Source organism: Coloeus monedula (assembly GCF_965178545.1).
Source record: "Coloeus monedula genome assembly, chromosome: 6".
Classification (NCBI taxonomy): Eukaryota; Metazoa; Chordata; class Aves; order Passeriformes; family Corvidae; genus Coloeus; species Coloeus monedula.
Window position 1 is genome coordinate 376448 of NC_138786.1, and position 24748 is coordinate 401195.

Below are 24748 nucleotides of genomic sequence, written 5' to 3' on the forward strand. Positions count from 1 at the left end.
AATGCAATTGCTTCTGATACTGCTGTTTGAATTTTCCAGAGAGCTTAAATCCCTAAGAACAGCTGCCAGGCCTGGCCTGGAATGCCCTGGAGCAGGGGCTGAGCTTGGCACTGGGCGTTTTGGGGGGAGGTGTTCATAGAATCATGGAACTCTGTTTTGGGGGGAAGCAGGGGATGGTTAAAAACAAAGTCCCCACCATTTCCAGTGTGGATCCATAAGGCTCTGCGTTGTGTTCTGGCAGGTTTGGGACAGAGCAGGATATGGCTGCAGTGCTGTGACGCTGCCACCCCCCCAGGATGGCATCTGCAGCAGGGAAAGGCATTTGTGTGAGGGGGAAAAAGGGAAAAAAGGTACTGAAAAGCAGGTGAAAGAAGCAGTGGTGGGAACAGAAGGTGTGACTTTACAGAAAACCTCTCAGGTGACATCCAGAAACGAATTATCTGTCTTTATTATTAAATAATTAACACTCCAGTGATTCAGAAACTCCCCAGCAGCTTGAGCTGGAATGGGAATGGGGGGCAGCCCCCCCGCCCCTGGCTTGTCCCCTGATTAGCAGAGATTTCATGGAAGACTAAACACAGCCTGCAGCAGCTGAGGATCGTGGCCAAGGGAACAGTGGCTGGGGAGGAGCTGTGACAGGAACTGGATGCTCAGCCCGGTGGGAGCTGGAAAACACTCTCCAGTCTGTCCTGGCCTGACCCTCATGGCATTCCAGCTCCTGCTCCGTGGAACCAGTGTCTGTGAGGGGCTCTGGGATGGATGGCTCGGAAGGAGGGAGATCCAAACAGCAGCTGCAGACACAGAGCTCATTGGATGTGCTGGCACGAGCCCCCAGGCCCTCGGACACTTGCTGGTGACACTCATGGCTGGACATCCTCCAGTGAAGTGCTGAGGGGTGACAGGAGCACCTTCCTACTTGTCCTTGGCATCCAGCTGGAAACAGAGACCACAGCGCTGGCCAGGGAGCATCAAATGTCCCAGCCCCAGCACCATCCCCACAGTCACAGAATCCCAGAATCCCGGAGTGGTTTGGCTTGGAAGGGACCTTAAAGCTCATCCAGTCCCACCCCTGGCCACGGACAGGGACACTTTTCCACTAGTCCAGGCTGCTCCACGCAAATGGCTTTCCTCTGTCACTGTTGCAGCAGCATTATCCCTCAGGGATTCAAAGCAGCACAAGCATCATGCCAAGGGCTGGCTCGTCCCCAAAATGTTGGTACCGAAGAATCAAAAACCTGGCCAAAAGGCTAAGAATTCCTACTCATTCCTGCTGCGTTATCTGAGGGAAGTAAGAACAACCTGGATGTTGCAATTGGAATGTTGAAGCCAGATTTTGTGGAGTCACGTTTGGACAATGTATGCCTAAAAAATAACAGCTCTGTTTGATGTCAAATGTGGAAAAAACCTCCCAGTGGTCTACAGGAATGTAGTAATTAACATCTGCACTGAGCTCTGAGTAATTAAGAACTTGTTCCCCTGCAATTTCTCACTCCTGAAGATCCCAGAAGGTGACAGGTGTGAGAATGGTGGGGGAAAACAGTCTGTTTAAAGATTTTCATCACTGCCAAGTGGAGCAGGAGCAGGAACCCCACTCCCTGTCCGGCCGTGGCAGCACAGGCTGGGTCTCAGCACACCTGGAGCCTCCCTTCCCTCTCTCCTACTGCGTATTGCTCCAGAGGAACCTCTGGAAGTGGCAGCACAGCCATGAAGGGGCTGCAGGGAGCGAGGGCTTCCAGCCCCTCACATCCCGGTTTTGTGTTGAGGCACTGCTGGCTGGGGGCATTTCCTGGCTGGTTACTCCCAGCCCCTGGAATCGGCACCTCCAGCTGCAGCTACGGGGCTTGTCTGGGAACAAATCACACAGCAGGTGATGTAGCGGGAAGCTTTTCAGTCCCTGAGGGGGTCACTGCTTCCAGCCCAAATCCTGCCCTTTTCCATGCTCCTAGCTCATCCGGGACTGGCAGATCCACGTCTTCCCATCTACCACACACAGCGCTCTGCCCTGGCACCCGGCTGTGAAACAGCACTCAGCTTTGGGTCGGTTTGGGGTTGTTTTGCACTCTTCTGTGCGGTGTGACCCCAGCAAGCACAAACCCACTCCCCTGGATAACTGCAGCACAGGGAACGCAGGGGCTGAGGGAGGAGCTGGGGCTCCAAGCCTCTTCCCACCTTCTCCTTCTCCTTCTGGGTCAGCGTTTGCATCTCGTCACTCCAGCCCAGCAGCTCCACCAGCTTCTCGACGCCGCCCACCACATCCCCGAGCTGGGCCACGTCGTTGTGGCGCTGCTGCCAAGCAAAGGGGCCCACGAGCTCCCGGTTGATGAGGACCCGGGGCACGGAACTGCGCACGGCTCCGGCCAGGCTGGCAAAGGGCTCCACCTGAGGGGGGAACCGAGGGGGCACGGGGACGGTCACCCTGCCAGGGGCACCAGTTCCCAGCACACTGGGCTTGCAACCGCTCAGCCACCCCGGCTCTGAACGGGTCACAGCATCACCAGGTACCTGGTGGCCTTCCCTCAGGTAGCCCCACAGCTCTCCAGGTGCCCAGAAGGTCTCTTGGAGCTCCTCCGCCCTATTTCTAACCCTCCACCTCAAATTCCACCTCCCTAACCCATTTTCTCGCCTTCTCCTCTAAGCCCTCTCTCCCCTCCGGAGTTCCTTCAGGCCCTGTTGTCCGTGTGCCTTTTCCCCAGGGGTTTCCCCCATTCCCAGACCTCCAGGGATGTCCCGATGACGAAGAGCAGGTCTGCCATGGGGAAGTCTGTGAGGTGCAGGAGGAAGCGCTGCGGGAGCTGCTCGCCGAAGAACACGATGTCAGGCTTGACGATTCCGGTGCAGACAGGGCAGCGAGGGATCCTGTCCCCCATGACATCTCCCTGAAGGGAGACGCCCCAAAACTGCCCATCACAGGGGTTCAGAACCACCATGTGTCCTCAGAGACACACCCAACCCCAAACCTGGTCCCCTCCTTAAACCTCTTGCCCCCGAGGGGAAAAAAACAGGTTGGGACCTGTCATTATGATAATAATTAATGCCTCCTTGCGTTAATTGTGTTGATGCCCAGCTGGGCCCACTCACCCTGAAGTCCTCTCCGGGGAAGTTCCTCTGACACACCGTACAGGTGGCAGTGGCAAAGGTGCCGTGGGCTTCCACCAGCCTGTCGGGAGGGATCCCAGCCACTGGAATACAGCGTGGGGGAGAGGACTGAGCCAGAGCCTCCCTGTGCACGTCTCCCCGCTCCTGCCTCTCCCCTCAGCTCCTGGTGCTGCTGCTGGGGATGGGAGGAGGGAGCTCACCTCTCTCCAACCCGTCGATGTTCTGCGTGTAGAGGCGCAGGAGCAGCCCCTTGTCGTGCAGCAGCCGGAGGAAATAGTGGGCGGAATTGGGGCGGTAGTTGCCAGGATAGAGCTCCTTGGCCAGGGTGAAGAAGGGCTTGGGGTTGACGAAGAAATAACCCAGCTCAAAGATGGCCTCGGGGTAGGGGATGTTGTACTGCTCCAGGTTGCTGTACAGGCCGCTCCCGGGGGATCTGCGGGGACAGGGGGCACCTGAGAGGGGCTGCCGTGGGACCTGGGCTGGAGACAGAATCCCAGGATCCCTGAGGTTGGAAAGACCTCCAGGTCCATCAACGTGTCCAACCTTGTCAGCAAGAGCACCGAGTGCCACGTCCGGTCATTCCTCGGACACCTCCAGGGATGGGGGCTCCACCAGCTCCCTGGGCAGCCCCTTCCAATGTTTACTCACCCCTTCCATGGACAAGACCTCAGCCCTCCAAGGATGCAGAGGATGGAGGCATCACCTGAAGTCCGGGATGCCGCTGGGCGTGCTGATCCCGGCGCCGGCCATCACCACCACGCGCCGACATTCCTTCTTCCGGAGCAGCTCGGCCACGTCCTTCAAGGTGAGCTTCTGCTTCCCCTCGTCACCTCCCCATGTGCCCCAAATGGCTCTGGCAGCCGCGCTCAGACAGAAGGGCCTGGAGCCCTGGGTCCTGCTCGGCACAGGGGGAAGCACAGCACTGAGACCACTGACAGTGACTTCGGCTCGGGGGGAGAAAACCACCCAAAAATTCCACAGGGAGCTCTTCCCTGGGCAGGATTGTGCTAGGGCTTCACTAGGAGAGAGCCTGGCCGTTATCCAACCCAAACCCTGGAGCAGACACGTCCCTCTGCGCCTCCTTCCATGGATCTAAAATACCAAATCGCCGGCGTTCCTGTGAGAGGGGATTTTTGGACAGGGATGGACACGAGGCTGGACCCACTGGGAATCACCAGTCTCAGTGTTGGTTTACACTCCTCTGGGATCCAGGAGACTCTTCTGTGTCCTGAGTTCAACAAGTTTCTCTCAGGGTGGTGTGTGACCCTGCCCAGGTGAGCACAGACACTGTCGTTCCCCTGTTCCCCCCTCGGGCTGTGTGTGTCCTTGTGCCAAGGAATCGCAGCCCGTGCCCAGCTGGGCTGGGAACAGCCATTATCATCTGGGAACAGTCATTAGCAGTTCAGGAACACTCATTATCAGCAGGGAACAGCTTCTTCTCCCAGAAAATTAGTGCTGCTGGAGCAGGGCATTGTGCACAGTCCAGAGCAGGCGTGGGGAGAGCCAGCAGAGCTGCTGGGGCTTGGCAAGCCCGAGGAGCAAGGACAGAGCTGGAAGTGTCTCCAGGCCTCAGAGTGGTCAGCTCTGCCTTCCCAGGGATGTGTGACACTGCCTTCCCAGGGATGTGTGACATTGCCTTCCCTGGGATGTGTGACATTGCTTTCCCAGGGATGTGTGACATTGCTTTCCCAGGGATGTGTGACATTGCCGTCCCAGGGATGTGTGACATTGCCTTCCCTGGGATATGTGACACTGCTTTCCCAGGGATGTGACCCTGCCTTGCTCGCTGTCACAGGGATGTGACAGTGCCTTCCCAGGGACGTGACACCGCATGGCCTTTCCCTGCTGTCACAAGGACTCGGCTCTGCCCTGTCTCACCGGGTTCCCGGAGAGCTGAACTCGACATTTCCCCGGCAGATCCCGACTCTGCGGGCTCCCAGGCCAGCCCTGGCTCACACAGTGACGTCCCTGCTCAAACGGACACGGGACATCCTCCATCGCGGCAGCGCACCCCATCCCAACACCGATTCCCACCCTGCCCTTCCCGCAGGGATGCTCCGGCCCCGGGCCGCCCGTTCCCCGCCTACCTCCCGTCCCCGCCGCGCCGTGCGGCCCGCGCCGTGCTGCCATGGCGGGCCCCGCGCTGCCACAGGCTCCTGCAGGCTGCAAGAGAGCAGAGCGGTGCTGGGGGCGGTGCTGGGGGCTCCCGGGGCTCCCGGGGCTCCCCCCGGCCCCGGCGCTCACCGGCCGCCAGCAGCGCCCGCGCCCCGCGCTCCATCGCCGCTACCGCACTGCCGCGAGCGCGCGCGCCCGCGCTCCCGCCCCCCGCCGCCGCTCACCCCGCCCGCGGTCGTTCTGGCGGTTCCGGCGGTTCCGGCGCGGGGAAAGGCACCGGGGGAAGGCGCGGGGTGGCGGCGGCGCGGCGGCGTTACCGCGGTGACCGCGGGGTGCGGCGGCACCGGCGCGGAGCGAGTGCGCGGCGGCGGCGGGCGCGGGGCGTTACGGTACCCGGCGTGCCCCGCGCGGCCGGAAGTGAGTGCGCACAGCGGGCACGGCGCGGCCTCCTCGCTCCGGCCCCGTCCGGCCCCGTCCCGGCCCCGGCCCCGGCCCCTTCCCGGCCCCGCCGCCGCCGCCGCCATGAAGGACGTGCCGGGCTTCCTGCAGCAGAGCCAGAGCGCGGGGCCGGGCCAGGCCGCCGTGTGGCACCGCCTCGAGGAGCTCTACAACAAGAAGTGAGCGGGGACGGGGTGCGGGGGGTTCGCCCGCCCCGGGTGCCGGAGCCGAGCGCGGCCGGGCCCGCCCGCCTGAGGAGCCCTCGCGGGGCCCGCCGGACCCGCGTCCCTTTAGCCGCCTCGGTGCTCGCCCGGGAGGTGGCTCCCGCGGTGTTCGCCCCTGTCAGGCGGTCCTAGCCCCCGGTTCGCCCCCTCAGACCCTGCTCGGCACGGGCCGGGAGGGGGCACGGGCCGGCGGCGTTGGGCTCACGGGGGTGTTTGTGTCCTCAGGCTGTGGCACCAGCTCACTCTGCAGGTGCTCGACTTCGTGCAGGACCCTTGCTTCGCCCAGGGAGATGGGCTCATCAAGGTGAGCGCACTCCTCCCGGCTCTCCCGGTTTTCTGTACTGGGAAAAGCTCGGCCTGTGGCTTCTCTCTTTCCTGATTCTCTGGTAGAATTACTAACCGGGGTGGGTTCGGCTCCCGGGGTGTTTGCACTGGTGACTGTGTGAAAATTCTGCTAAAATCAAGTGTCTCGAGTTCAGAAGCTTCAAAGTGATTCTTTCCTTCACTCGCCTAGAATTTTCATTTTTGGGGGTTGCAGGGGGATTTTTTTTTTATTATTCTGTATTTTAGCAAGAGGTTTGCAAGTGCAAGATGTGGGGATAGAATTAGATAAAATGAGCAGTTCTGGGTTCTGAACAGTGCTGGAATTTCTGTATGGGATGCCCGATTTTCTGGAGAAATCATAGGACCCTGGAATGCTCTGGGTTGGAAGAGACCTCGAGGACCATCATGTTCCACCCTCCCTTTAAGGGACACCTTCCACTAGCCCAGCTGGCTCAGAGCTCTGTCCAGCACTTCCAGGGCTGTCCAAATAGAGCTGGAATAGAGAGGAAATGTGGTGAGAAGCTCTGAACCGGGCTTTCCTTGACCCTGAGTGTCCCTGTCCTTGTCCCCGCAGCTCTATGAGAACTTCATCAGCGAGTTTGAGCACAGGTGAGTTACTGGGGGTCGCCTGGGAGGGTTTGAGGGTCACCTGGGAGGGTTTGGGGTCGCCTGGGGGGAACTGGGGGTCCCTGCTGACTCGGAGCTGCTCCCTGCAGGGTGAACCCCCTGTCCCTGGTGGAGATCATCCTGCACGTGGTCCGGCAGATGACAGGTGCGTGTCCTCCCCTCTTCCCCGTGCTGTTGTTAGCTCTGCATCGTGGCTGGGGGCCCTGGATGGGAACCCCTAGTGCAGCCTGCAGGGAGCCTGTAAAAGGCGGGTTGGTGGGCGAGGTTTGGCTCCACGAGAGCTGCACGTTTAAATCCGTTTTTCCCTCTGCTCCAGATCCCAACGTGGCCCTGACTTTTCTGGAGAAGACCCGGGAGAAGGTATGTTGGGAGTTGCTCTCGGTTGTTGTGAGCAAGCCGAGAGGCACGGGCGTATGTGACACCTGTGCTGGAGAGCAGCGCCTTTCCACGGGGATTTGAGTGCAGGAATGCGGGCACAAGGGACGTTTATGCAGCCCCTGGAGCACACCTGGCTGCAGGTGACACTCCAAAGGGGTCCCTGGGTCCCTGCAGGTGAAGAGCAGCGACGAGGCTGTGATCCTGTGCAAAACGGCCATCGGGGCCCTCAAGCTCAACATCGGGGACCTGCAGGTCACCAAGGTGAGGGGCGGCCTGGGATGGGGGATGGGGAGTTTTGGGGTGCTGGGACATTCCTTGGTTCTCCCAGCTCCCGGCTCAGAGGGGCTCGTGAGCACACTAGGATGAGGGAGCTGCTCAGGGTGACCTGTGGTGGTGTTGCCTGAGCGAAGCACATGGGGTTTGTCATCCTTGGCTGGCTTTGAAACCATCTTTCAAACCTGAAATGATGTTTTTCAGGCAGGGCAGCTTTGGCTCTCCTCGAGCGAGTACAGAGGGATGGGTTTGGGGGGTGGAATCCTGGAATGGTTTGGGTTGGAAGGGATCTTGAAGATCACCCAGTCATGGGCAGGGACGCCTTCCACTAGAGCAGGTTGCTCCACCCTGGCCTTGGACACTTTCAGGGATGGGGCAGCCAGAGCTTCTCTGGGCACAGGGAGGGGTTTGGGAGGGGTGGTGGCTTTGGCTGTGTCACACCTGCCCGGGATGTCACCGGGCATCCCCTGGGAGGGCTGCGACCCTCGGAGCCGGGAGTGCAAGCGCACCCCAGGTGCTCCTTGCCCTGTAAGAGCCAGGTCTTGCCCTTCCCAGGAGACCATCGAGGAGGTGGAGGAGATGCTGAACACCCTCCCCGGGGTGACATCAGTGCACAGCCGCTTCTACGACCTCTCCAGCAAGTACTACCAGACCGTGGGGAACCACGCCGCCTACTACAAGGACGCGCTGCGCTTCCTGGGCTGCATCGAGGTCAAGGACCTGCCAGGTAACTCCTCTGCAGGGGAAATCCCACTTCCCACACCCTGCTTCATCCCCACAAGACAAATGAGTGCCCTGGCTGGGGTTTTCTCCGTGTTGTTTTGGCTGTGCCGTGGTGGATCCGAGGTCCGGCTGGACTGAGGAGTGACCCCCGAGGACCTGCTCCTGGCCTGCAGCAGGGGGAAGAGGGGGAGTGCCCCTGCCAGAAGGACAAGTTTGTTCCAATTCCCCAAAATCTTCACTCTAGATTCAAAAAGCAGCCCTTTTGTGCTGCAGGCTCCTGAGTTTCAGGCAGCGTGGGGGAAGATGAGGGCTGGGAATTGTTTAATGTAGGTGAGGTAGGGCTCGATGGTGCTTAAAGTGGTGCTTTATCCAAAATATTATTGGCTTGGCTTTTTTTTATCATCCAGTTATTTTTGGTTGGGGTTTTCTTTATCCATAGCGGTTTTGGTTTGGTTTTTTTTTTCATGCAAATTATTTTTGTTTTGTTTTTTTCCCAGTATCAGAGCAGCAGGAGAGAGCCTTCACCCTGGGGCTGGCCGGGCTGCTGGGAGAAGGTGTCTACAACTTCGGGGAGCTGGTGAGTGCTGCCACATCCCTTGGTCCCTGGAGCCCCAGGAGCTGTTTCTGCCCTGCTCACACCCTCCTGCCTGTCCCCTGCAGCTGATGCACCCCGTGCTGGAGTCCCTGCGCAGCACGGACCGGCAGTGGCTCATCGACACCCTCTTCGCCTTCAACAGCGGCAACGTGGAGACCTTCCAGGCCCTCAAGTCGGCCTGGGGGCAGCAGGTGAGGGCTCTGGCACTGCTGAAGGCCCAGGCTTGGGGTTTGCAGCTGACATTTGGAGTCTGTGGGCCTTTTCCTGATCACCTTTGCCTCATTCCCGGCTCTGGAGCACTGGTGTAATCCTGGTCGGAGCATAGGGGTGGTTATTCCATCTCGGTACCATCATTAGTTTTCTTTTGGCTTCCCTCTGGAGTGCTTCCAGTGCTTTCCCTCCTGTTCTGGGAAGTGGGAGGGAGAGCAGTGATGCTGGATGTTACCTGTGCTGGCTACACCAGGAGTCACTGGCGTAGCAGTGGATTTGTGAGACTGCTGGCACTTGGACTGTTTTCTGGAACCATTCCTGGCTGCTGGGTGGGGTGTAGTGCCCTCCTTCCTCCAAAATGAACCCTCCCAGGGATTTACTCGTGCATGTTCTCCCCCAGGATGGGGGGGAAATGCAATTAATGACCTGCTTTGGTGCCTCTTCTCCCCTCACAGCCCGACCTGGCTGCGAACGAAGCGCTCCTGCTGCAGAAGATCCAGCTGTTGTGTCTCATGGAGGTGAGCTGGGATGTGCTCAGGGTGCCTGGTCCCTCAGCTGCAGGAGCTCTGGGATACAGGAGGTTTAGGGTGGATTTTGCCTGTAGATGGAGCCACGGGCAGGTGCTGTGAGGGAAAACGCCTTGTGCTGGGCTGCTTGTCCCTAGTCCCAGGGGGGGCTCTTGCGTGGAGTGCCGGGACAGGTGGGAATGGGTTATTGGGAAGGGCTAGATGGGATATTGGGAAGAAATCCTTCCCTGTGAGGATGCTGAGGCCCTGGCACAGGGTGCCCAGAGCAGCTGTGGCTGCCCCTGGATCCCTGCCAGTGTCCAAGACCAGGCTGGACACTGGGGCTTGGAGCAGCCTGGGATCAAGGGAGGTGTCCATTCTGTGATGTGGAGGAGGGGGAGAGCAATCCCTCAGGGATGGTGTCTGGAGGATGTTCCAGGATAACAAAAGGCTTCTGGAACATGGTTAAACGTCTCTGTCTCCCACGACTGAGGGTCCTTTCCCTGGTGGATAACCTGAACAGTCCCTTCCTGTCACCGGCTCTGTTGTCACCGCCCCACACTGGTGTAAAACATTCTCGTTGGACTTACCTTGGTTAAACGTGAGAAATGCCATTGCCAGCAGCAGAGTGAGACTGGGCAGGGCAGCTTGAGGGAGGCTCTGGGAGCTGTGGGAATCCCCAAAACCCCGTGGGGGTTGTTTTTTTGGTTTGTTCCCTGGATCCAGATGACTTTCACCCGCCCGGCCAACCACCGCCAGCTCACCTTCGAGGAGATTGCCAAGAGTGCCAAAGTCACCGTCAACGAGGTGGGTTTGGGGGTGGACACCCTTGGTAATGTCCAGGTTCTGGAGCTCTAAGGGTGCCTGGATAGACCTGAACCACACAGAATCCCAGAGTCATCTGGGCTGGAAAAAAGCTCCGAGATCATCGAGTCCAACCCGTGCCCAGAGCACCGAGTGCCACGTCCAGTCATTCCTTGGACACCTCCGGGGATGGGGATTCCCTGGGCAGCCCCTTCCAAGGCCTGACAGCTCTTCCCATGAGGAAGTCCTTCCTGGTGTCCAACCTGAACCTGCCCTGGTGCAGATTGAGGCTGTTTCCTCCTGTCCTGTCCCTTGAATCCTGGGAGAAGAAACCGACTCCCACCTGCTGCTCAGGGACAGTTGGGCTCTGTTGGCTTTTTCCACTTGCCTTGTTTTTCCTGGGATTTCAGAGAAAAGGAAATAAATCTAGTTGTAGGGAAAAAGAACTAAAAACCCCTAAAATCGAGTTTTAGGGGCAAGTTCTAGGGAGCAGGACTCCTCCACGTTGAGGTGCCGAGTCTCGAGGCAGTTCTGTCACCTGAAAGGGGGCGGGTGTGAGAGCTGCTGCCCTGGATTCTGAGGGGATCTCGTGTGAAGGTGCCAGGTTTTACTCCTGTCAGGGGGAAAGCGGGGTCATTGCCCAGGATCATCTGTGTTCCCAGGTGGAGCTGCTGGTGATGAAGGCGCTCTCGGTGGGGCTGGTGAAGGGCAGCATCGACGAGGTGGACAAGAGGGTGCACATGACGTGGGTGCAGCCACGGGTGCTGGACCTGCAGCAGGTAAAGCCACCAGCTCCAGCTGGGCCGGGCTAGGGGGACCTGGGAGCGACAGCGGAGCTGGGAAGGGTCACAGCTTGGGGTATATCACAGGGACAGGGCTGGCACGTCCTTCGTGAAAGCCACACAGAAGCCGTGGCTGTGATTTCCAGAAGGATCCAGGCCTCATTCCTAAGTGCATGAAACAGCCTCTGGGAGTTCTGGGGGTGTAGGAAGCACATTGCTCTTGGGAAGAGGGAAGTCCAGGATGATGATGGAGCTGTTGAGCTTCTCACCTTCATCCTTGTAACGTTTAAGGAGACTGTGCAGGGTGTCTTTACCTTTAAACCCAAAATCGAGTGCCTGGAATTCCAGCTGCAAACGACTCCTTTGGTGCATTTCAGTTTAACCCTTGCTGATTTGCTGGTAGAAGCTGTTCATCCCAGAATCCCAGGATGGTTTGGGTTGGGGGGGGACCTTAAAGCCCATCCAGTGCCACCCGCTGCCATGGGCAGGGACACCTTGCGCTATCCCAGGCTGCTCCAAGCCCCGTCCAGCCTGTCCTGGAACATTTCCAGGGATGGGGCATCCCTGTTTCTGGCTGTGTGGAGCTTGGGAGTGGTGTGGGCTCTCTGGTGTGAGGAGGAGCCTGTGGGCATTCCCAGGAGCTGAGGCACTCCGTCCTCGTGGCCTTGCCTTGCAGATCAAGGGCATGAAGGATCGCCTGGAGTTCTGGTGCACGGACGTGCGGAGCATGGAGATGCTGGTGGAGCACCAAGCCCACGACATCCTGACATAGAGGAGAGAGTGATTCCTGCTGCTCCTGAGGCCGGCAGCACGCAGACCACTGACTGCACTGGATCCCCGGAGGGGTGGGTGGGCAGAGTGGGAGCAGCCGGGGATGTGGTGAGCAGGAGGACGAGGACGTGGCCTTTTGCCGTGTGACCCTTTGGTGCTCGAGCCAAGCTTTCCCTCTGCTGGCACGAGTGGCTCTGATCCCTGGTCCCAGAGCTCTGTCCTGGGGGGATGGATCACTCCTGAGCCCTCCTGCCTCCAGCTGCTGCAGGAGGGTGGGATCCTGGTGCAGGATCCGAGGGGTCTTGGCCTTAGGGGGCACGGCCCGTCCCGCTGCCCTCTCCCCCTGCCCCTGCAGCAGCCTGAGGCAGCATTCCCCAAGTCCTCTTCCCCAAATCCTCTTCCTCCCCTGGCCCCCCTTCCCTCCACCTCTCCTCATCTGCAGCAGATGGAGCTTTTGCTCCATCCAAGGGTTTTCCCGGGATTCCTGGTTAGTGGGTGTGTCTATACACTTGAGGGGGTGGTTGTCTTTCACCCATGCTTTGTGCTCAGGTGAGGTGCAGTGGCATTGCCGGAATAAACGTCTCTGCCTTCCCTTTTTGGGAATTCTGTGTCATCTCCGTCCCTCACAGCTGAGCTGCTGATCCCTTTAAAAACGTGTTTCCACGGTCAGGCCTTGCCACTGCTGGGATTCAGGAGCTTTCCCCAGCAGTTTGGTTCTCTGGTGTCGTTAGCAAACAGCACTGATGGAATTTTGGTACTTTTCCTGCTTTTCCTGCCTTGCCTGAGGGCATAAACCCAGCAAGAGAAAGAAGGGAGCTGGTGCCAGACTGGTGCAGGCACAGAGGTGTCTCATGCAAGGGAGACAAGCTTTGGGACACAGGACAAAATGGAATTGTTGGAGTCTGTACCCGCTCAGCCACCTGCTGCTGCTCTCCAGGCCCTTCTGGCTGAAATTCCCTCCTGGATGGGGGTTGTTCAGTGCTCAGGGCCTGCCTCCTCCCTGCCCAGACACTGGGTTTGAATTCCCCAGTTCCTGCTGCACCCTGTCTTCCAAGGCTTGTTCCTGGTGCCACTTTGACTGACTTCAGGAGAGCGTGTGGAAGGGATAAGTGTTCTGATCGGGAAAAGAGTCCCTTTATTTCATAGCTGGGGACAGGAGAAGGCTTTAAGGAGCACAGTCTCCTTCCCAGTGCTGTGTCAGATCTGGCCCTCACTCCCAGGGCTGTCACTGCTCCTTAGGGAGTAAAGGAAACTCCACTGGAGTCAGAGTCATGGGGCTGCTGCCGCTTGAGATCGGCATCCAAAACCCGGAATGTCGCTGTGGGAAGCAGTGGCAGCTTCTCCCAGGAGCATTCCGACAGCTCTCCCGGCTGTGGAGCTCTGAGCAGCTCCTGGGAATGAGGCTCAGATCTGCAGAACCGTGACAGCTCCAGAGGTTTTTCCAAGCTACCTGGAAGTACCCCTTGCTACCCGAATCTTCCACGTGCTGGCTGCTTCCCTGGCACAGGTACCTTGGGATGTGGCGGGTGGAGAGGCCCTTCCTGCAGGGAGGGGAGCAGGCAGGCGTGCAGCCCCCAGCCTGTGGCACCCTTTTAATGTCACTTCCAGCCTTGGGGTGTTTTCCTGCCAGGAATTTACCTTGGATTGGCTTCCTGGCTTGCGCTGGGAGGGGTGCACGCAGCTCTGCAGCTGGGAGAGGCTCCAGTGGGAAGGAGCCTGCAGCCAGCCCTCGAGGGAAAGCTGCGGCCGGGAATCCGGATCATTCCCTATGGGCACCCCCGTGGGCGGAGCAAACCCAGCGAGCCACTGCTGAACGCAAACGTGGGTTTTAATGAGCAGCCTCGGGGGGCTCCATCCCGGCGAGGCTCTGTCCCGAGGCCTCTTCCCCCGGGATTCCCTCGGCAGGGAGCGGGCTGCTCCTGCCGCTCCTCACTCCGGCCGGCTCCTGTAGTGATGGATGTTGGCCAGGACCCAGGCTGTGGGCAGCAGGAAGGAGGTGAACATCACGGTGAGGGCGATGGCTTGTTCCTGTGGGGGACGAGGAGCGGGAATCAGGGGCATGGCTGGTGCCGCCCAACACCGCACCCCCAGCTCGCTCCCCTGCGCTCTTCCCCCTCCTGCGGGGCCGCCCCGGGGCTCTGGAGGCAGGTCTGGGGAGCAGAGCTGTTCCCACTGGCAGTGGGTCGAGCTGGTGCTCTCCAGGTTCGTTGTTTCTCTGGGACACGGGAGCAGTGCATGACCTTGAAGCTGTGGCCGGGGCCTGCGGTGTCCCTGACTTTCAGATGACTTTGGGATGGGAATTGCAGCCTCATATCCCTGGTGCAACCAGGACAGCATTAACTCCCTGCACTGGCACCTTTCTTTGATTTATTTGCCTGGAAAAAGCCTCTCCAGGCTCCTGCAGCTCCTCTTGTTGCAGACCTTGGAAAGGCAGCAGAGGGAAACCCCCCCAAAAAAGGGAGTGGAGGGGGAACCAGGCAGGATTTTGGTAGAAAGCTCCTTTTTCCCAGCTTGTTTCACCCAGCCCAGGAGGGTCTGCTTTGGTGGGGGGACTGTCCCCACAGGGGGAGTGTCAGAGGGACTTTGGGCTCTGCGGTGACAGCAGCCCTGTCCTTGCCCGTGGGGACACCCCTTTGGGGTGGCTGTCCCAGGACAGGGGCACAGGGTCTGGGTCTGTCCTGGTCTGTCACGGCTGCCCCTCACCCTGGGCTGCAGGGGAACCCCAAACCCCAAAGGTTAAGAAAGGGGCTGAAAGGACAAAGTCAAACGGCAGCAGGAGCCAGAGGTGGGGAGCAGGGTACAGACACCGCGGGGGTGTCCATGGACACTGCGGGGTGTGGGCTGGAGCCCGAGGGCACATTCCTCCTGTTCCGCCCCCTCCCCTTTTGCTTCCACCCCCTTCCAGAATAATTTGACCCCGACACCACAGAGGGTTTGCCCCCTCTTCCCCCCCCCCCCAAAACCCAGGCTGTTCCCACTTTTTCAGCCCCCCCAGGATACTCACGCCAGCAGAGAGCGGGTGCTCGGGGGGGCGGGAGCGGAGCTGTGCCCGGGGGACCCGGGAGGTCTGGAGGGCAGCTGCCAGGAGCTGGGAGCCCCTCTGGAAACCCCTCATGGCGCTGTCAGGGTGATCCCGCTGCTCCTGGCTCTGCAGCTGCCCAGCTTGTCACTGTCACCGCTGCCACCACGCCCCTGCCACCCTCGGCACGGCTCCAGGGGCACAGGGAGGAACGGCCTGGCACGGCAAGGTTTTCCCAAATTGCTCTCGGCCTGATTTTTCTTCCCTTAATTGTTTTCGGATTTTTTTCCCCTCAGCACTGCCCAGGACTCTGAGACCAAAAACTGTCCCCAGCCGGCACAGGGGGACACTGAGATGCTCTGCTGGAGAGCAGAGACCTCCTCTTGCAGGGACCTTTTCCCTTGGAGCAAAACTCTTCCTCTGGAGCAGAACTCCTCTCTCCTTGGACCTCCTCTTCAGCGGGCTTTTACAAACTTTGTAGCGCTCAAAACACCATTCAGCGAGAAAGGACACTCTGGGAAAGGCTCTTTCCAAATTCCTCTGGTGAAGGGAAGGAGGTGGGGTGCATGCCACTGGGATCAGCTGGGGAAAGAGCTGCTCGTCCCCGTGTACCGGTGGCTGCTGGACAGGGATCCAGTGCTCCAGAATCCCTGTGGATGCCCAGCCATATCCCCAGCCAGGGGATGGATATCCCTGCCCCTGCCACGGACTCAGCCTGTGCTGGCATCACTGTGCTGGTTGTGAGGAACAAACCAAAGGGGACGTGAATCCTGCTGGGGCACAGCTGGGATTAGACCCTGGGACACCAAAGCAGGAGAGCTGGCAGCACCTGCCCGGGCTCTGCCCTTTGTCAGGGTGTCCCCAGGGCAGCCCCGGGGCATGGGGACTGACCCAGCCGGGCTCCATGGGGGGTTTCCGTGGATTTACAGCGCAGGACAGATGTGTTATGCCGGTCCTGTAGGGGCTGGATCGGGCAGTAGCATAACCCCTGTGGGCACCGGGGCCGCTGGCCGCTCGGAGTCGCCGGATCCCTGAACCAGCAGGCTGGGACCCGCTGAACGGGCTTGGAAAAGCGTGCCAAAGCCAGAGTCCACATGGAATTTTTTTCCTCCCTGGAAACAGCCGAGGGGAAGGGTCAGAGCGTGGCTGGGGACACGGGAGGTCAGCAGGGTGTGCTGCTACCCCGGCTCTCTGCCGGCGGCTTTGGGACCACCGAGCCATCCGGCTTGGTTTTGCTCTTTCAGTTCCTCCTGCCCCGGCTCCCTCCGCGGGCACTGAGCTCAGCTGGACCAACACCTGCGTGTCCAGGATCGTTTTTCCAACTTTCTTTTTAAGGGGGGGGGGGGGGGGAAAGCGATTTCCTTCCTTCTTTCTCGGTTGGGCAACTTCCGTTCGTCCCTGGAGCAGCCTCTCTCCGCCTGCACAGGCTCAGCCCGGCCTCGGAACCGAAGGCAAGACCCACCTCCTCCCTTCCGCGCCCTGGGGCTTGGGCTGGGTCGGGATTTTTCACTTTCCCGGAGGCAGGACTTTTCTCGCAGTGCAGTCTCGGTGAGGAAACCGGGCTGAGCCCGGGCGTGCCTGCACCCGGCTGCTCTCAGGGAGGGGTTTGGGGGCTGGGCGCCCTCCTTGCCCCTGCGTCCCCCCGGCTGGATTCCCAGCTCCGCTCGGAGTCTCTCAGAGCCCCATTTCATCATTCCTGTGTTTTCCCTGTGCCCGGCATTGCCAGGAGGCAGCTGCAGCTCCCTTTTGTCAGGGGCTGCTTACGCGCGTCCGTCTCTGTGCGTGTTTTTGGTCTGTAGTTACACGGATGTTTGTACGTGGCACGTAAATACGATTTTGTGTACAAACCAGTGGAATAGAAAGGTCCTGCCCCAGGAAGCTGAGCTGGAAATGCAGGAGCGAGGGGGAACAGAGGGGTGCAGTGAGCTGGGAGAGGGGAAGTCTCGGGAGCTTTTCGAAGTGCCACGGAACAGCACGGGGAGGAAGAGGAGGCCGGAGGGGGAAGGTGGCTCTGTGTGTTGGGAGAGACCGCTGCGATCCCATCGCGGCAGCAGAAGAGCAAGAGGGGGGAGGCCGGGGAGTGATGAAGCCCGTGAGCTGTCGGGGGTTTGGGACAGCTGGAGATGGCGTGCAGGAGCGGAGGGGATCCACCCTGGGGCTGGGGGGAAGCTGGGATGGGGGAAAACCGCTGGAGGTGACCAGAGGGGACGGAGACGGCTGGTGGCAGGCGGGGGGGTGATGGGGAGCGGGCAGCGCTTTGTGCCCTCAGCCCCCGCCCCGTCGCTGCGCTCCGCAGGCGGGGCCGGCGGCGATGGCCCACGGCGAGGGCGACCCCGGCGTGTTCACGGCCACGGCCCTGCCCGGGGACCCGCGGCTGCTGCCCACGGTGACCAACGCCTTCCTGGGCACCCGCGTGTTCCGGGACATCCTGCACGCCGCCGGCGTGTACAGCGGGGCCGCGGGGGACACGCACCGCGCCGATGTCCCCAGCCCCCTGGGGCTGCGCATGGCAGCGCCCGGCGCCCACTGCCCGGCCGAGAGCTTCACCCTCGACACCTGGACAGGTGAGCAGCGAGCCGCCCCCTTCCCCTCGGGCTCTGCCGCAGGTTCCCTTCTCTCTGCTTTTGCTGCCTCTGCCGCTCAGTCACATCTTCCCTCTCATGCTCCGTTCGCCTCGGGGTGCTGCTCCCCTGGAACAAGAGGGAAATTCCCCTTTTGTGCGGGAATAAGTGATTTTCAGGCTGTAGCTCTATCCCTGCTGGGGCCAGGCTCGGCAGATGCTCTTTAATCAAAATGTTTGATGGCACAGACCATCCCTCAGCAGCTTGGCCAGGCTTGGTGTCAGAGGTGTTGTCCAGTCCACAGCTGGCTCTGGACCCGGGAAAAGCCGTTCCTTGGCCAGTAGGAACCAGCAGACAGGGCAGGGGTGGGAATCCATGTGTTTCCAAAGGCTGGTGGCTCTGGCTGTGCTTGCAGGGACCTTCAGCCACACGATTCAGTGCCCTGGCTACACGGCCACCCACCAGCTCTATGCCCACCACTCCCTGGTCCACCTGATGGCCTTCAGCATCACCGTCCGGCGCTTGGACAGCTCCACTCATCCCATCACCGTCCAGCTCCAGAGCCTGTTCGTGCCACAGAGCCAGGACCTGGACCTGACCCCAGGGCCAGACTTCCAGGGTGCGCAGTGAGTGTGGGGGCCGGGGGTCCCGGCCCTGAGCCCACCCTCCACGGGCTGTGGCACAGGGGTCTGCTCCCCTGGGGAATGAACTGCAGGTGTAAGGCTGGAGTGGGGCTGGAATGGTGAGGGGTGTAGGGCTGGAATGGTGACGGGTGTGAGGCTGGAATGGTGACGGGTGTGGAGGCTTCTGTACACTCGCTTCACCCTGAACCCCTGAAAACCTCTGAAATTAAGCACAGAAACATTTTTATTCCTTGCAAGTCCAGAATTATCCCTCACTCTGATGTGTGAGAGCAGGGAAGGGGCCAGGGGCTAGATGTGATTCTAAAGAAGTGAGGCTGGGAAAAACGGGAGGTTTGGAGGGGATGATGTTTTTTAGAACTGGATTCCTGGGACCGGAGACCATTTGTGGCAGCTTCCCACTGCCAGAGGGCAGGGTTAGATGGAATACTGGGAAGAAACACCTTCCCGCACCGCTTCCCGTCTCCCACAGCTACATCTACGGGCAGACGCTGGTTCCCGAGGTGGAGGGCGGCCCCCGTCCCACTGTCCACATGCTGTGGACCCCCATCCCACAGTCGCTGACGCTGGGCGGGGAGGAGCGGGAGCGGTGCTGGGAGTTCCTGGCGGCCGTGGCCGGGAGCGAGGAGGAGGCGAAGCGGAGCTACAGCGCGGGGCTGGCCCTGGTGGCCGCGGGGTCCCTGCACCGCTCCCACATCCGCGCCTGGGCCGCGCTGCGCCGGGGCTGCTCCGTGGAGCTGGACGGGCCCCCGGCCCTGCGCCAGGCGCTCCACGGCTGCCTCTACTACCTGCTGAGCGCCGTCCCGCCCCAGGACAGCCCCGGAGTCCCGTTCCACGGCATCAGCCCCGGCGGCTTGTCCAACGGCACCCGCGGCGAGGACTACTGGGGACACGTCTTCTGGGACCAGGTGAGGGGGGCCGTGCTGGCCTGGGGGCTTGGCACGGCGAGGGGGATGGAGGAGACTCCATCCTTCCTCCGTCGGGGTGGAGAAGGCTATCCTTCAGTAGGGATGGAGGAGACTCCATCCCTCCGTCGGGATGGGGGTGTCCTTGGAGGGTGGAGCTGGCGGGAGCACTTGGGTGTCCCCACCGCAGCCAATCCCGCCTCGTGGCCTGGCAGGACACCTGGGTGTTCCCGAATATCCTGCTGCTGTATCCCGCGGCTGCCCGCGCCGTCCTGCAGTACCGGCTGCGCACGCTGGAGGGCGCCAGGCGCAACGCGCAGGAACAGGGCTACGAGGTGCGGCAGCGACACCGGGCGGGGCTGTCCCCAGCGCTGTCCCCAGCCCCTGTCCCCAACGCTGTCCCCAACGCTGTCCCCAGCCCCTGTCCCCAGCCCCTGTCCCCAATGCTGTCCCCAATGCTGTCCCCAACGCTGTCCCCAGCCCCTGTCCCCAACGCTGTCCCCAATGCTGTCCCCAATGCTGTCCCCAGCCCCGTCCCCAGCCCCTGTCCCCAGGGCATCCCGGGCTGTTCCCGCGGGGCGCAGCACAAGGGGATGTGCTCATGGATGCTTCGCCCGGCAGGGTGCAAAGTTCCCGTGGGAGAGCGCGGCCACTGGCCGGGAGGTGTGTCCTGAGGAGATCTACGGAGCCCAGGAAATCCACGTCAGCGGGGATGTCCTGATGGCTTTCGAGCAGTATTACTGCACCACGCAGGTAAAGGGAGGGTCGCCCCCGATGGCCGGTGGCCGGACACCTGGACGCTGTCGCTGTCCCTTCGCTGAGGAGCTCTGCTCCCACTGCTCCGCAGGCTCCCTCCTGCAGCCCTGCCTCCTCTGTCCTTGCTCCCGTGGGCGTCTCAGCATCTTTTTGGCTCAAAGCAGGCCAGTCTCTCCTCCTGCTCCCTCCATCTCCTCAGAGCTCCTCTCCATCCTCCTGCTGACTTTGGGCCTGGCAGAGTCTCCCTCATGGCCCTGTTTTTGCCCCAGGACCAGCAGCTGTTCCGGGAGGACGGGGGCTGGGAGCTGGTGGAAGCCGTGGCTCAGTACTGGTGCAGCAGGATGGAGTGGAGCGAGGAGGAGCAGCTCTACCACATCAGAGGTATCTCTGCCGTGGGAATGGGGTGGAAAGCAGAGGTTTGGAGACACCTGGTCTAGTGGAAGCTGTCCCTGCCCATGGCAGGGGTGTGGAACTGGATGAGCTTTAGGGCAACCCAAACCACCCTGGGATTCCATGACCTGGAGGTCCCCTTCAAGATGTCCTCAGGATGACGTGCCTGCAGCCACCAGCCAGAGCTGCATCCCAGCTTGTTCCTCCTTCAGCACCAGCACCACGCATGTTCTCCACTGAGCATCCCATCGGGACTGTGTGGGACCCTGCCAGCAGGATCCGGATGGGCAGGAGGGTCCCCTTCCTCCAGCCGTGTCCCCGAGGAGGGGCCCAGAGCCACGGCAGCCCCTGGGTGTGCTGAGGTGCGAGGTGTCCCCTCCTGTCCCCTCAGGTGTCATGCCCCCAGACGAGTACCACAGCCAGGTCGATAACTCTGCCTTCACCAACGCCGTGGCCCGGCGCAGGTAACGCTTGGAAAGCCTCCCGGGAGCACCTGGAAGCATGGCCCGGCTCCCTGCTCTTCCACCTGGCACTCCCGAGGGCATCCTTCCTCCCTCTGCTCACAGCCCTCTCCCTGTCGCCCCTCTGCAGTCGGAGGAAGAGCAGGGGCTCCCCCGGCTCCTCTGCCCTGCTCAGTGCCCAGTGAGGCTGAGCGGGATCTCCCTTCGCAGCGGGGCTTCTCCCTCGGCATTCCGTGAGGTGTCCGTGCTGTCAGCCAGCTGGAGACGCCCGCAGCCAGGGGAACGGGCTCCCGGCTCCGTGATGGAAGCTCTTAGCCCGGCTCAATCTGTGCCCCCCGTTCTTCCACAGCAGCTTTTTCTGCAGCTCCTTCTGTCCCCTCCCTCCTCTCACTGTCACCCATCCCTGACATAAAACCTTGTTCCTCCTCCTTTCCAGCTTAAATTTTGCCGCTGACCTGGCTCGGGACCTGCTGCTCCCGGTGCCGGAGGAGTGGCAGGACCGTGCCAGGAAAATCAAAGTGCCCTTTGACGAGGAGAGGAAATACCACCCTGAGTACGACGGCTACAGCCCAGGTGAGCGGGGAGGCAGTGGCAGCAGCCCACGGATCACACTTTTAATCCTGGAAGGATCAGAACTCCGACCGGTTCAGACTTGGGAATGGTAAAAGAAGAGTCCCTGCCCTTGCTGCAGCGCACAGAGCTGGGCTCGGGGTGGTTTTCCTGCCTCACTGGATTGTTTCTCATCAGCGGGCTCAAAAACTCAGGAAATTTGGGAACTGTCCCTGTCTGACCAGCCCTGTCCCCAGGTGAGCCAGTGAAACAGGCCGACGTGGTCCTGCTGGGCTTCCCACTGATGCATCCCATGAGTGCCGAGGTCCGGAGGAACGACCTGGAGATGTACGAGCCCGTCACCGACCCGGCCGGGCCGGCCATGACCTGGGTGAGGAGAGAGCAGGGCCCAGCCTGGGACTGACCCCCGGGGGGGGGTGTCCCCATCCAGGGGATGCTGCAGAGCTGGGACGTGCCCTGGAAGTGTTCGCCCCGGGTCGGAGGGGTGGCGGAGGCGGCGCTGCTCCGCTGCGCTGCCACCTTTCCCTCTCCGGCAGAGCATGTTTGCCGTGGGCTGGCTGGAGCTGAAGGAGCTGCAGAGAGCCCGGAGCCAGCTGCAGAAGTGCTTCAGCAACATCACAGAGCCCTTCAAGGTGAGCAGTGGGGCTGCAGAGCCCTCCTGCTCCCGGGCAGGTGACGATGGGATTGAAACCCACAAAACCGCCCGGAGCATCCCAAACCAGCTCCTGCATCATCTCTTTCTCGTGCTGGAGCAGGTCTGGGTGGAGAACTCGGACGGGTCAGGAGCTGTGAACTTCTTGACGGGGATGGGTGGATTCCTGCAGGTCGTCCTCTTTGGCTTCACGGGGTTCAGGTGAGACCTGCTGTGTCACTTTTAACTCCCGAGCAATGCTGGCCCCTTCAAATGTCCCCGTCTGGCTGGAGGGAAGGCAGGAACAGGTAGGAGGCTCATGGTCCCAGGTCACTTTGGGGAAGCAAAACGCCATTCCCTAAGCCTGTTCTGCGGCTCAGCAGCATCACCCCGTCTCCTTTGGATGTGGTGAGGGAGCACCTCCTGCAGCCTTGCTGTGGGCTCCCTGCTCACATGTGGCTCCGGGAGCCTCCCTGCAGGGAGGTGCTGAGCAGGCATCGCCTCAGCTTTAAAATATCCTGGGAAAACACGGAGCTGCTCATGTAATTTCAGAGCTGTGGTGGTTTCCACCCTGGAGCCGCCGTCTCTTCAGCCTATTCCTGGTTTAACTGAGGCTGGATCCAGCCTTTTGGTTCCCGGTGAAAACTTCCAGCCCTAACTATGTGTTTTTATTCTCTGTGTGTGGCCAGAGCTGCTGGGAAACCCACCCCGTTCCTTGGCAGAGCTGGGTGCGAGCTGCCGTATTCCCAGCTGGAAACCTCAGCTTTGGCTGAGCTGGGAGGTCTCCAGGCGCCCGGTGTGTGCCGGCTCGGGCCCCTCGTGGCACCGGCTCAAGCCACGGCTTTGGGGCTCCGGCCAAATTCCAGAGGCGGCGGCGACGTCGTGCGGCCACGCTGCCGCCTGTCCCGCCGCGGGACACGGATCCCGCGCAGCACTGGGGCTCCCCAAGCCTCCCTCGAGCCCTCTCCGGTCCCTCAAGCCCTCTCAGCACTCTGGTGCACCGGGATTTGGGTCGGAGACAAGAGGGGCCGTTGTTTTTCCTCACCCAGAGCCAACGCCCACCCAGGCAGCTCGGCTTTGGGTCAGGGATGGAGGGAGCGAGCCGGGATCTTGCTCCGTTGTTTCTGGGCAGGGAGCATGACCAGCGGTGCTGGGCTCCCAGCCCTCCATCCCGTGGGAGTGGCAGCTGGGGTGAGTGTCTGAGGGTCACCTGCTCCCAGAGGAGCAGGGCGTTCCCGAGGTTTTGCCAGCACGGCTGCTGCTGAAGCCAGGCTCTGAACCGGAGCAGGGAACCAAGCTGCATTTGTTTTAATATAAAATCCAAGCTTACGGAAACGCCAGGTCCCAGCCGTGGAACTGGGATGGGACAGGAGTGCCCTGGGGTGGGCTGTGGAATCACAGCCCCAGTAGCTCCTCTTCAGGTGCTCCATCGGGGTGTTCGGGATTTGCCCGGGGATCCCCGGGTGCACCGAGGACCCTTTTGGACTCCTCTAGGCTGGTGATGCCTGGAGAGGTGGCTGCTCCCCCAGCCCGAGCTGGGCACCTCTGTGGCTCCTGCTGTTCCCACCCCGCCGTGTTCCTGCCTTTCCAGGATCACGAGGTCCGGCCTCCTCTTTGATCCCGCCTTTCCCGACGATATCACCAAGCTGAACATCTCCGGCGTCTCCTACTTGGGCAACAAACTGGGGGTGACCATCACCAGGGAGGAGACCAGGATGGAAGTGACTGAGACCTGCCGGGACCCTCCGGCATCTGCCCTGGAAGCTGTGCTGGAGTCGGGACAGCGCTTTCCCCTGAGGGAAGGTACGGCAGCGGCGCCCGGATCTGGATCAAATCATTTGGGAAGAAACCATTCCCGTATCTCACACGAGGGGTTTTGTGTTGCAGGGCAGAGCATCTCCTTCCCCACAGCGCCCGGATGGATCCAGAGGTTCCCCGGCAGGACCCCCTAAACCTTGGCTGATCCGGGCGTTGCCCCCTGGAGCAGCAGATCTGGGATGCTCGGGGTGGGGGAAGGTAACAGTGGGTGGAGAGGGGGTGCCAGGCTGTGCCAGGAGGCCTTTGCCCCCTAGGACTGTGTGTGCCACCTGTCGCTGTGGCCCCGGGGGTCGGTGGCCGGAGCTGTCACCATGGCCAGAGCGGTCACCGCGTCAGAGCCCCCCACTGCCCTCCACACATCTCTTACTCAGCACAGGAGAGGAAACCCAGCCTGAAAACGACCATTTCAGACGTGTTTTCTAAACACCCAGGAGCTGTCTGTGCTCTCAGGTGTTTGTGTTTGTAAGGAAGCCCCTTCCTGACTCCAGGATCCTGACTCCAGCCCCTCCAGCATGTCCTGCCCCACTCCTCACCTTCCTGCCGTGTTGCTCCGTGGGCTCAAAGGCTGTGGAGGCTCAGCCAGCGCTGTTCCACCAGATGAGTGATGTTTTGGCACTGAATATTACCCCAAGATGTGCAGCCGAAAGCCTTTTAGCCCCGTGTTGGCAGCACACAGCTCCTTCCCCGTTGTTTGTTGTGTAACATCCCTTACGTGTTCTTAAACCCTTATCTGCGTTATTTCCCCTCTTTTCAACCGGTTTTGGCGTGAAATCCTTTCTCGCCTGGTATCTGAGGGGCTGCAGGAAGCCCGGACAGCAGTGATCTGTAGAACCACCCTGCCAGATGGAGGCAAGGGCAGCGTTTTTCCGGGCCCGGAGCTCCTGTGGGTTTGCTCAGGGCGTTGCTGGTGTCACGGAAATCCCAAGAATTGCTGCGCCTGCACAGGGCGGGCGTGGCACCCCCCGCACCGCACTCTGGGCTGCGCAGCATCCCTGTCCCCGGGGAGAGCAGGACAGCCCCGGGTGGAAGCAGGGAATGCCGAAGGCGTTCCGTGCCCCGCGGGGTCTGTCCTGGCCAAACCGACCCCAGGAATCTCGGCCCGGTTTATAAAAAGCCCCGCGGCTGCTCCG

At 61.0% G+C, this 24748-nt stretch overlaps 3 protein-coding genes and 1 long non-coding RNA gene across 5 annotated transcripts; 2 read left to right on the forward strand and 2 right to left on the reverse strand.

Moving 5' to 3' along the window:
* Window positions 1–424: 424 nt before the first annotated feature.
* On the reverse strand, window positions 425–5374 carry SIRT3 (sirtuin 3; the record flags this gene model as incomplete). Its single annotated transcript, XM_082284537.1, has 8 exons — window positions 425–933; window positions 2170–2379; window positions 2715–2876; window positions 3079–3179; window positions 3297–3529; window positions 3800–3991; window positions 5184–5259; window positions 5341–5374. The coding sequence occupies 8 exons, from the start codon at window positions 5372–5374 to the stop codon at window positions 913–915; spliced, it is 1029 nt and encodes a 342-aa protein (XP_082140663.1). The 3' UTR covers window positions 425–912.
* Window positions 5375–5628: 254 nt separating this feature from the next.
* On the forward strand, window positions 5629–12013 carry PSMD13 (proteasome 26S subunit, non-ATPase 13). The gene is made up of 13 exons (XM_082282950.1): window positions 5629–5828; window positions 6099–6177; window positions 6772–6806; window positions 6914–6969; window positions 7141–7184; window positions 7377–7463; window positions 8031–8202; window positions 8696–8775; window positions 8859–8984; window positions 9459–9521; window positions 10236–10316; window positions 10976–11092; window positions 11772–12013. The coding sequence occupies exons 1-13, from the start codon at window positions 5734–5736 to the stop codon at window positions 11865–11867; spliced, it is 1131 nt and encodes a 376-aa protein (XP_082139076.1). The 5' UTR covers window positions 5629–5733; the 3' UTR covers window positions 11868–12013.
* A 1663-nt stretch (window positions 12014–13676) lies between these two features.
* LOC309573766 lies at window positions 13677–15051 on the reverse strand. Its single transcript, XR_014226465.1, has 2 exons — window positions 14871–15051; window positions 13677–13894 (listed from the first exon to the last, which is right to left on the reverse strand). It is a non-coding gene; the product is annotated as an uncharacterized lncRNA (long non-coding RNA).
* A 2087-nt stretch (window positions 15052–17138) lies between these two features.
* Window positions 17139–24355, forward strand: PGGHG (protein-glucosylgalactosylhydroxylysine glucosidase). Of its 2 annotated transcripts, XM_082283845.1 has the most exons (13): window positions 17139–17449; window positions 17862–18072; window positions 18560–18995; window positions 19208–19327; window positions 19614–19745; window positions 20018–20129; window positions 20530–20602; window positions 21036–21172; window positions 21406–21539; window positions 21706–21801; window positions 21925–22022; window positions 23392–23603; window positions 23688–24355. In XM_082283845.1, the coding sequence occupies exons 1-13, from the start codon at window positions 17197–17199 to the stop codon at window positions 23750–23752; spliced, it is 2079 nt and encodes a 692-aa protein (XP_082139971.1). In that variant the 5' UTR covers window positions 17139–17196; the 3' UTR covers window positions 23753–24355. The 2 variants fall into 2 exon arrangements, with proteins under 2 accessions (XP_082139971.1, XP_082139970.1); XM_082283844.1 differs by lacking the exons at window positions 17139–17449; window positions 17862–18072; window positions 20530–20602 and adding an exon at window positions 19840–19912 and having other exon boundaries at window positions 18086–18995.
* The last annotated feature ends 393 nt before the right edge of the window (window positions 24356–24748 follow it).

What these genes read in the sequence shown, in the direction of transcription:
- PSMD13 (XM_082282950.1), top strand. Translation starts at nt 5,734, where the DNA reads ATGAAGGACGTGCCGGGCTTCCTGCAGCAGAGCCAGAGCGCGGGGCCG. An exon ending in CGTGGTCCGGCAGATGACAG is followed by an intron (nt 6,970 to 7,140) that starts GTGCGTGTCCTC and finishes CCTCTGCTCCAG; the next exon opens with ATCCCAACGTGGCCCTGACT. An exon ending in GGGACCTGCAGGTCACCAAG is followed by an intron (nt 7,464 to 8,030) that starts GTGAGGGGCGGC and finishes TGCCCTTCCCAG; the next exon opens with GAGACCATCGAGGAGGTGGA.
- PGGHG (XM_082283845.1), top strand. Translation starts at nt 17,197, where the DNA reads ATGGCCCACGGCGAGGGCGACCCCGGCGTGTTCACGGCCACGGCCCTG. An exon ending in CACCCTCGACACCTGGACAG is followed by an intron (nt 17,450 to 17,861) that starts GTGAGCAGCGAG and finishes CTGTGCTTGCAG; the next exon opens with GGACCTTCAGCCACACGATT. An exon ending in AGTATTACTGCACCACGCAG is followed by an intron (nt 19,746 to 20,017) that starts GTAAAGGGAGGG and finishes TTTTTGCCCCAG; the next exon opens with GACCAGCAGCTGTTCCGGGA.